This window comes from Bos mutus, chromosome 29 (genome assembly GCF_027580195.1).
Source record: "Bos mutus isolate GX-2022 chromosome 29, NWIPB_WYAK_1.1, whole genome shotgun sequence".
NCBI classification, from domain to species: Eukaryota; Metazoa; Chordata; class Mammalia; order Artiodactyla; family Bovidae; genus Bos; species Bos mutus.
In genome coordinates, this window is record NC_091645.1 from 6,616,832 (window position 1) to 6,626,867 (window position 10,036).

Genomic DNA, 10,036 nt, shown 5'->3' on the forward strand with positions numbered 1-10,036 from the left:
GTCCATAATAGATACATTTTTGTATAATAGAAACATTGAAACACTGATGGACAAGTGTTCTTTGGATCTGAATCTACATCCAAGCCAGCCAGGTGGTTGAAATTATGGGATTACAGGTTAGGAAATCATCCTCAAAGGAAAGACTGTGCATTGATGTCAAGTGTCTATTTCCATCCTAGGCCCAAACCTGCACCAATCACTGCTGAAATACAGAAAAAGATTTTGCATTTGCCAACATCCTGGGATTGGAGAAATGTTCATGGTATCAATTTTGTTACTCCCGTTCGAAACCAAGGTAAAAAAATGTCTGTTTTTTTTCTTTTTTATTAAATCATTCTGAAATATTTATTGAACATTTACTATGTACCAGGCTCTCACATTCTGGGGATACAGAGATGAAACTGGTATGATCTACATTAGTAAAGAAATAGAAAATCTATAGCTAATGAATAAATCTAATGAATACACACTTCTTCTTTTTGTATCCTTGACAGACACTGGTAATACCTGATCTCTCCAGCTGAGCTCAGCATTTCTTCAGTGTCCTCAGTATGTGTTCCAGATAGCTAGTGATATTCATTAGAGTGGTATATAAGCCAAACTCATTTGCACTCCAGGTTACAGAGACTTGTACAGAAGCAAAGAATTGCAGCTAAAATTAGTCTTTCTTGTCTTCCTTCTGCAGGTGGTTTGTTGGAATCTTTCATTTTTTTAACTGAAATATAGTTGACTTAGAATGCTGTATTAGTTTCAAGTGTACAGCAGAGTGATTCAGTTTATATATACTTTTTCAGATTCTTTTCCATTATAGTTTAAGATATTGCATATGTGATATGAATAAGTGATCTCATACGTTATTTGTCTTTCTCTGTGATTCACTTGGGCTTCCCCTGTAGCTCAGCTGGTAAAGAATCCACCTGCAATATAGGAGACCCTGGTTCGATTCTTGGGTTGGGAAGATCCCTTGGAGAAAGGATAGGCTACCAGCTCAGTATTCTTGGGCTTTCCTGGTGGCTCAGTCTGTAAAGAACGCCTGCAGTGCGGGAGGCCTGGGTTCGATCCCTGGTTTGGGAAGATCCCCTGGAGGAGGGCATGGCAACCCGCTTCAGTATTCATGCCTGGAGAATCCCGATGAAAGAGGAGCCTGGAGGGCTGATTTACTTAGTATGAGAATCTCTAGGTTCATCCATGTTGCTACAAATTGCATTATTTCATTCTTTTCATATGGCTGAGTAATACTCCACTGTGTGTGTGTGTGTGTATATATATACGCACACACCGTATCTTCTTTATTCTGGAATCCTTCTCTAAGTATCCACCCACTCTCCCCCCACCCCTCCCCCATCATTAGTCTAATTATAGGAGCCCAGAAAATGAATCCTTAATTTTTTTGCTGATGAAGTAGATTTTTTGAATTGCGTAAGGATCTTTCAATTAACTTTACATCAGGATATGACATATAATGGTAAGTATTAACTCAGCTTCCCGGTGGAATGTTTACCAGCATTATCACTATAATTGCATTTTGTCAGTTGTTTCTGAAAATTAGATACAGTATGAGTAGATTTAATAACGTTGCCTCTAATAGCACTTGAGAGCAAATTATCTTAGCCTAAATTTTAGCCAACAATGATTGGAGAATCATTTATACAATGCTCAGGTTTATTACTTCTAAGCTCATTTTGAAGACAATTGTATGCAGGACTGATTTGTTACTATAAAGTGGGTATAGTATTTGCTGTCTGGAAACATTCTGATGGTGTCTCCTGAAAGGATTATAAATTAATAACACCCAAAGATAAATTTTCCTTCCCCTTTCCTAAAAATTCAGTAATTAGCCTCTGCCAGTTCTCAGTATTCACCACCACCCCTTCAGTTCATGCCCACTGCATTCTTAGAGAGTGTTCTGAATATACGGGGCTTTAGGCAAGTCTTGCAACGGCAGGGTTCCTGTCCTTTATCTGACACTGGAGGTCTCATCTCTTTGTCTTTCCTTTGTGCCAGTTATTCTTGGCCTCTTTGGCTCCAGAGAAAGTGTGGGTCCTGAAATCCATCCCTACCTTTCTTGGGGACAGCTTCTTTGAAAATGAGGGATTGGAAATTTAAAGGTAATTGAGAAATGAGTGGAAAGTCAGTTAAAAAGATTTTGATGTTAAGAGAGGATTAAGATTTATTCTGTCATCAAATAGGTTTCCTGTCCTTACTGGAGAGGATTAAGTAGACTTCCCTGGTGGCTCAGACAGTAAAGTATCTGTCTACAATGCAGGAGACCCTGGATGGGGAAGATCCGCTGGAGGAGGAAATGGCAATCCACTCCAGTACTATTGCCTGGAAAATCCCATGGACAGAGGAGTCTGGTAGGCAACAGTCCATAGGGTCGCAAAGAGTCAGACACGTTTGAGCGACTTCACTTCTACACGTTGATTGTCGAGGGCTTAGCACATGGCTGTTCCCACTGTGTTGTGTTTATAGGGTATCCAACATGTCAGGAATTTTTGTTTAAAGGCTGAGGATATGAAGACTAATATGATACAGTCCTTTGTCCTAGAGACTACAGCTTAGCAAGACTTACAAACAAAACATTAAGACACAATATAACTGCTTTAAGTAGGGCGCTTAAAAAATTCATTCAGAGAAGGTTGGAGGAAAAATTTAGCTCAGCTCACTTCCCAAAAAGGTTTAATTGACTAGTGATGAGATAATAATTCGAAGGAAATCAGACTTTCCAATCCCAGATTCTCTGACAGTGTCTCTCTTGTAGCTGAGTAAAAGCTCTTGTTGTCTGTAATATTCCATATTCTTTGAGTGTTATAAATATGGTTTGTATAGACATGGGCAGTTTAAAAACAGAGGGCTTTGAGTGATTCATTGCTTTTAAATTGAGCCCTCATCTGTGGTATCTTCTCAGATATCTGAGAAAATAATGTACACTGGGTACACGGAGGTTCCTCTTTGGACTTCTTTGTGGTGTTCTGTACTTTATGAAAAAAATTATTTTCTCTTCCTACTAACTGGGCTACTTGGAAGTTTCCACTAACTTAAATACACCAGCGTCCTATAGAATTCAAAATTACCCGCAGTTCAGGGAACTCACAACTTTCTCTATTCAGAGAGCAAATTAAGAGTAATGAAAAACAAAAAAACCAAAAAAATTCCTGGGTAGAGGGATAAACTTTTACCCTAAACTTGTTAGGGTAAGTTTAAGCATCAGCCTTATAGCTAAGGTCTACTTTGCATGTGAGAGGGAAGAGAGCTAGGAAATTGGAAGAGACGGACTTTGCTTGTTCATCTCCCAGTTGTGCTGTCTTTATTACCGTGTCTTCAAGAGAGAAGGGGAGTGTCTTTCAAGTCACATTAATTGGGAAATGCAGAGTGGCTTCCTAACTTTAAAACTCTAGTTCATCTTAGTCCTGTTCTAACTATTGTTTCTACTAAAGCTGGAAGGCAGGGGCCTTAAACTGTTCCACCCTATTCCTTTTACACCCAAGATGACAAGAAATGTCAGAAAGGTCAAGTGAATTGCCCAGTCACATAGCTGACTGATGGGGTGAGCAGGAAGGGCAAAAAGGAATCCTGGCTCCTTACTACCGGCTCAGTGTGTTCACCACTGTTAGAAGGTGAAGGCTGAGAACTGACACGCAGGTAAGCCATGTGGCAATCACATTATCTATTTTAAGACTGTGGAAACTTGATTACTCCAGAACTCTGCCTGGGCCAACTCCCCTTCTTATTCTTTTCTTGTTGTTGTTTAGTTGCTAAGTCTAACTCTTTTGCGACCCCATGTACTGTAGCCCGCCAGGCTCCTCTGTCCACAGGATTTTCCAGGCAAGAACACTGGAGTGGGTTGCCATTTCCTCCTCCAGGGCATCCTCCCAGCCCAAGAACTGAACTCTTATCTCCTGCATTGGTGAGCTGATTCTTAACCAGGAAAGCCCTCCTATTCTTTCTTGCCCTGTAATCTTAAGAGAAAAGGGTCCTTTTGGAAGCTAGACTCTGGCCTTGACTTTTGAAGAGATGTTAATTACTTTGGCAGCTGACCTTTTGGGAACATCAGAGGCTTGAGGAAGATTATTTCCTTCCCTCTTTCTAATTTCTCTGGTAATAGCACATTCTGAGTCCTGGAATGGACATGTGGCCTGTCCCTCCCACGATACTGGATAGGCTGATAATGAAGGTTTAATACTTAAAGCCAAGAGAGTTATTTCCGTGGCTGCCATGGGCCAAGACTGCTAAATGGCCAAATTGGGATCGTTTCTAGACTCTCTTGTGATACTACTGATGTCTCATGAAAGGAACATTGGCTTTGCCATTTACTGTCACTCACCTAGTTCTCTGACTTTCTATCATGTGAAAGAGGAGTCCTAAGGGTAGTAGTATTTAGATGGCTTCCTAAACAAAATGGACAAGTTAATTTTGGTCTGCCGAGTAATTGGAAGGTGGGGAAAGGAAATTTGAGAATTCTTTAAAGTAGATATGGATCTGCAAATGGAAGAAAACGGTATTCCTGTGTTAGGAGGCAGCTAGGTGCTGGCATCTGCCGCCCTTTAGTTTGGTGACTGGCCAGGCCATTGCCTCTTTCTGAGTCTCCATGTATGCGTTGTCAAGTGAGTAGATTGTACACTAGATGGATTCCAAGGCCCCCTTCCAAATGTTTCTCTTCTAATGGTCACAATTGAGCAAAAGCAGTATGGATAAATCTGAGATGTTTATGGGGAGAATTTTGGGAACCATCAGAAATGGTAGCAGTTAAAGGGTAACAGGGCACTAATAGACTAAAAGTAAATATTGACTGTTTCCATTGAAATAGCTTTCTTTCCTGGCTATAAATATGTGTCTGCTTGTTCATAATCTGACTTCTTTCTACAGAGATGCACTGAGTTCCTTCATTGCATCAAGGTGAAGAAGACAGAGTTCTTGTAAACACTCTAGGAAATTCATAGTTTAGTTTGAGAAAAACAGTATTAAGTAATTCAAGTAGAGTTTAGAATGTTCCCTGGTGGCTCAGATGGTAAAGAATCTGCCTGCAATGCAGGAGACCTGGGTTCAATCCCTGGGTTGGAAAGCTCCCCTGGAGAAGGGAATGGTTACCTCCTCTAGTATTCTTGCCTGGGGAATTCCATGGACAGAGGAGCCTGGCGGGCTACTGTCCACGGGGCCACAAAGAGTCAGACACAACTGAGCGACTAACACTTTGACTTTCTTGCATAGCACGCCGGAGATGGAGCTTAGAATATCCTGGTGCTCCTTGTTCCTAGGGAAGGACATGAATGAACATTTCCTTGGAGAAGAGAAAAACGATGCCCCTTGTATTTTTAAAGTGTAATGTTATGAATATTTTTCTGAGGAAGGCAGTCACTAAATTACTAAATTCAGATTTATTAAAGAGAACAAAGGCAGCATTCTCTTTATGTAGAATGAGTTTTGTTAGTTTTTTGGGGTTTTTTAAGTTACTAGTAAATTGAATAATATATCAACTTCATTTAATTTCCAGTGTCTTGGCTGCAGGAGATCTTGGATGCAGGATACCTGGGTTCAATCCCTGGGTCGACTGAGTGACTAGCTTTCACTTTGGGGGGTTTTGGTACAAGTATATCTCCATGTAGAATTTACATCAATGGCAGAGGTAAAAGAGGCCATGTTATAATAGAGATGTTAAAATTATGTTCATTTCTTCCTGGAATTGTAATAAGTGGAAATCTAGTTTTATTACATACATGCCATATTTTATTCTGTGTATAAATTTCTTCTACTCACATATTGAAGAATCAGATTAAAAAATATCATTATGTAAATTACCTCATAATACAGTATGTTTTTCTTCTTTTGAAGTAGCAACTATATTCCTAGCATATGCTTTGTAAGTAAATTCATTTTGTCTTTGCCAGAGCATTCAGGTATTAAATTAAGCTGTTTTCTTTTCCTTTCTCCCCTACTTCCATCCAACCACTTTTCAATTTATTTTCAATTTCACTACCTCCATCTGCTTTAATATCTTTACTTCCTTATTGAATACTTTAAATACCATATTGGTCATTATATAATAATTACTCTTTTTGTTACATTTTCCCTGGTTGAGTCCAACTCTCTATAATGATACACCTATACTTGAGCCATTCTTAGAGTTAATTCCACCCAACAAGTTGCCTTAGAAAACATCTCTCTAGAGATATTTAGAAGCTCAGTTCGTATGTATTCCTCCCTAATTTTCTTTCAACTTGATGACTCAGAATGTTGCAGATGTATCAATACATCATTTCTTCATTATTAAGAATATTGTCAAGTGCTTTGCAGAAGTTAGGAGGTTTTTTCCCTCCCAAAGCATTCTCAAGGAAAGTCCCATGTAGTAATATTTGCCTTCAGTGAAAAAGCTGAAATCTTAAGATTTGCCTGTAAGGTCAGTAGCGTTCATTGATTGAATCTCCTTTATTGTGCTAATCCTTAGGAACAAAAGCAGCAACACTCAATATAGCTATATTAATGTATTCATCCACTCAGGTTTTCTTTGGCTTTTGTTGAGGGCATCAGAGTCTCTTAGGTTATATGTCTTCCTTTTCCATCACCAGGGTCTTGTGGAAGCTGCTACTCATTTGCTTCTATGGGGATGATGGAAGCAAGAATCCGCATACTAACCAACAACACTCAGACCCCGATCTTGAGTCCTCAGGAGGTTGTGTCTTGCAGTCAGTATGCTCAAGGTAAGTGTTGTGTTTCAGGCACTGTGGAGCTGTGTGTAGTTTGCCATTGTTGGCAAAACCATCAGGATGGGGGGTAGAGAGAGCACAGTGTCTGCTCTCAGAAAACCTGGGTGCAAGTTCTGGCCCTGTCACTCACTACTTAGTGCTTTCTCATGGAACTCACTGTGGCATCCAGCACAGTGTCAGGAATCGCTATAATCTGAGTAAGGACGGGCTCTCTGGAGCCTCTTACATTCATTACCCAAGAGTGGTCAGAACCCTGAGGGAGCAGCTGTTACGCTACATATAGACAGGGGACAGACATGAAGCTGTTCTCTAGGATTTTGAAGACCTCCCAGCTTCTAACTACGAGTTTCAGTTCCAAATAAGGTCTCACTCTGAAACCTAATTCTTATTGAAAGCGTATGAACACTAGTTTCTCTCTAGAAGGATGTAAAAGTTTTGTATGTAGGCTTTCAGAACAGGGCATATATAAGGTATGTAGAAAGCCAGTGGATTCAGGGAGAAATCGTCTCATTTGGAAGTTTGATGCTGTCATCCCCACCCAGATTTGGCTGCTTGAAAGCTTCTCAGTTCACCAGTGCAACTGCTGGTGTGTAGTTATTTGTCAGTGAGCCTTTTATTCTTCCTGAGATACTTATTAAACACCCACATTGTGACTTCTGGGCCCCGAAGACTCTAAAGTATCAAGAGAGTGACCTCATGAAGCTTACAGTAAAGTGAGGAAAATAGAAATTCAGTGAGTATGAGAACAATGAAGGGAAAGTACAGGGTTATGGATGTGTATACAGGCATAGCTTGGTGTGTTGCTCTTCTCAGACACGGTGTGTTTTTACAAATTGAAGGTTTGTGGTGACCTGCGTTGAGCCAGGCTGTCAGCGCCATTTTCCCAGCAGCGTTTGCTCACTTCTTGTCTCTTTGTCACATTTTGGTAATTCTCAAAATGCTTCCAACCCTCCCCCCAGCAAAACTATTATGACTCACTGAATGCTCTGGTGATGGTTAGTGGGTTTTGTTTTGTTTTGTTTTGTTTGCAATAGAGCATTTTTAAATTATGGTGTATGTATTGCTTCTTTTGGAAAACATGAACACTTAGTAGACTACAGTAAACTGTAAACATAATTCTTATATACCCTGGGAAAACAAAGCATTTGTGTGGCTTTCTTCATTGTGATATTTGCTTTATTGTGGTGATCTGGAACTGAACCTGCAGTGTCTCTGAGATATAATAGGGCCAGGACTGGAGGGAAGGATATGGGGACCTGATTCAGACTTTTCTGCAGGAGACGGTCAGAGAAGACTTCCTTGAGGAAGCGTCTGCCTATTTAATAGTGACAATAATTGCAAGCTTTTATTGCTTTTACATGACTTAATCCTACGAGGAAGGTGCAAGTGCTATCTATATTTTACAGATAAGTAAACAGAGGTACAGGGAAATTAAATTCTTAACACAGTTTTGGATTTGAATCTACATAGGCTTCAGAGTCCACATCAGGGACCAAATAAATGTCTGTCAGATAGATGGGGATGAAAGGGTAGTTAGCTAGATGGCTGATGGAAGGGTGAATGGAGCGGTATTTAAGCCAAGAGCAACTTCCAGGGGTGACATAAGAATAGTGGGCTTCCTTGGTGGCTCAGTGATAAAGAATCCACCTGCCAATGCAGGGGACACGGGTTCTATCCCTGGTCCGGGAAGATCCCACGTGCCACAGGACAGCCGAGACCAGGATCCACATCTGGGGAGGTGCCCAACCAGAGAGGCACTGCGATAAGAAGCCCGCCCGCCACAGCTGGAGAGGAGCCCCCGCTCGCCACGACCGCAGAAGGCCTGCGCGCAGTAACCAAGGCCCGTCACAACCAAATAGCAAATAAATCTTTAAAAACAAATTAATGGAGTCAAAAACACGTGAAACAGGACAGTTTCTCCTGTAGCCTTTTCTGACAGACGGTGGTAACCCTGTGTGTTCTTCACCCGCAGGCTGTGAAGGTGGCTTCCCTTACCTCATCGCAGGAAAGTATGCCCAGGACTTTGGGTTGGTGGAAGAGGACTGTTTCCCCTACACAGGCACGGATTCGCCATGCAGACTGAAAGAGGGCTGCTTCCGGTACTATTCCTCCGAGTACCACTACGTGGGCGGTTTCTACGGGGGCTGCAATGAAGCCCTGATGAAGCTTGAGCTGGTCCATCAGGGGCCCATGGCCGTCGCCTTTGAAGTCTACGACGACTTCCTCCACTACCGCAAGGGCGTCTACCACCACACGGGGCTGCGAGACCCTTTCAACCCCTTCGAGCTGACCAATCACGCTGTGCTGCTGGTGGGCTATGGCACTGACGCGGCCTCTGGACTGGATTACTGGATTGTTAAAAACAGCTGGGGCACCAGCTGGGGTGAGAACGGTTACTTCCGCATCCGCAGAGGAACCGACGAGTGTGCGATCGAAAGCATAGCGCTGGCGGCCACCCCGATTCCTAAGTTGTAGGGTGTACCTCGCAGGGTTTCACGGTGACCACCGCCAGCCAGGAAGGGAAGATGCCTTATTCAGGGACTGGAGACATGTACGGTATTGCTACTGCAGTTTCAAAAGGTTATAGATAGCTTCCTGTGAAGATCTGTGCCTTTACAATTAAAAGTGCCCTTGATTTTAATTTTAATACACTTTCCCCCTGAAAAGCAGTCTGCTTTTTCCTCAGTACTCTGTTCAGTGCGGTTTTTATGGAGGATGGTGAGAGACGAAGTAATGGATTTTGCTAATCATTTTGTGATTCAAACGCATGCTGTATTTTAAAACAATCGACAGAACCACACAGGCTTATTTTTAAATTGTATAAATCATGAGACAATGTGACAATGGTTATTAAAATTAAAAATTTTTTTATAAATATTCAAGTGATATGAAAAAAAGAAAAAATATTCAAGTGATATGTACTATGGAATTTATGTATGTGCTTAAGAGAATTTTTACTCTTGACTCCTTCTGTTATATTTATTTATTTCACATATGTAAATACTTGAAAAAGAAAACTCATTTCAGGGTATCTCCACTAAAAACAAAATTATGAATCTTTACAATAGGGGGTATATGCAATTGAAATCTAGTGAACTGTTCTCCGGTGGCTCAGTGGTAAAAAATCTACATGCAATGCTGGAGACTTAGGAGATGCTATTTCTATGCCTAGATCAGGAAGATTCCCCTGGAGGAGGAAATGGCAACTCATTCCAGTATCACTGCCTGAAGAATCCCATGGACAGAGGAGCTTGGCGGGCTACAGTCCATGGGGTTGCAGAGTCAGACACGACTTAGTGAATGAGCATGCATGCATGAACCCTGAAAAGTTATCT

The 10,036-nt window shown here is 41.3% G+C and overlaps 1 protein-coding gene across 1 annotated transcript in view; it reads left to right on the top strand.

Moving 5' to 3' along the window:
* CTSC (cathepsin C) overlaps window positions 1-9,665 on the top strand; it is a 40,267-nt gene extending 30,602 nt beyond the window's left edge. The window contains exons 5-7 of the mRNA XM_005908724.2: window positions 180-295; window positions 6,564-6,695; window positions 8,674-9,665. Of these exons, the coding sequence (XP_005908786.1) occupies window positions 180-295; window positions 6,564-6,695; window positions 8,674-9,176 (751 nt within the window). The 3' untranslated portion in view covers window positions 9,177-9,665. The remainder of the gene's footprint in view (window positions 1-179; window positions 296-6,563; window positions 6,696-8,673) is intronic.
* The last annotated feature ends 371 nt before the right edge of the window (window positions 9,666-10,036 follow it).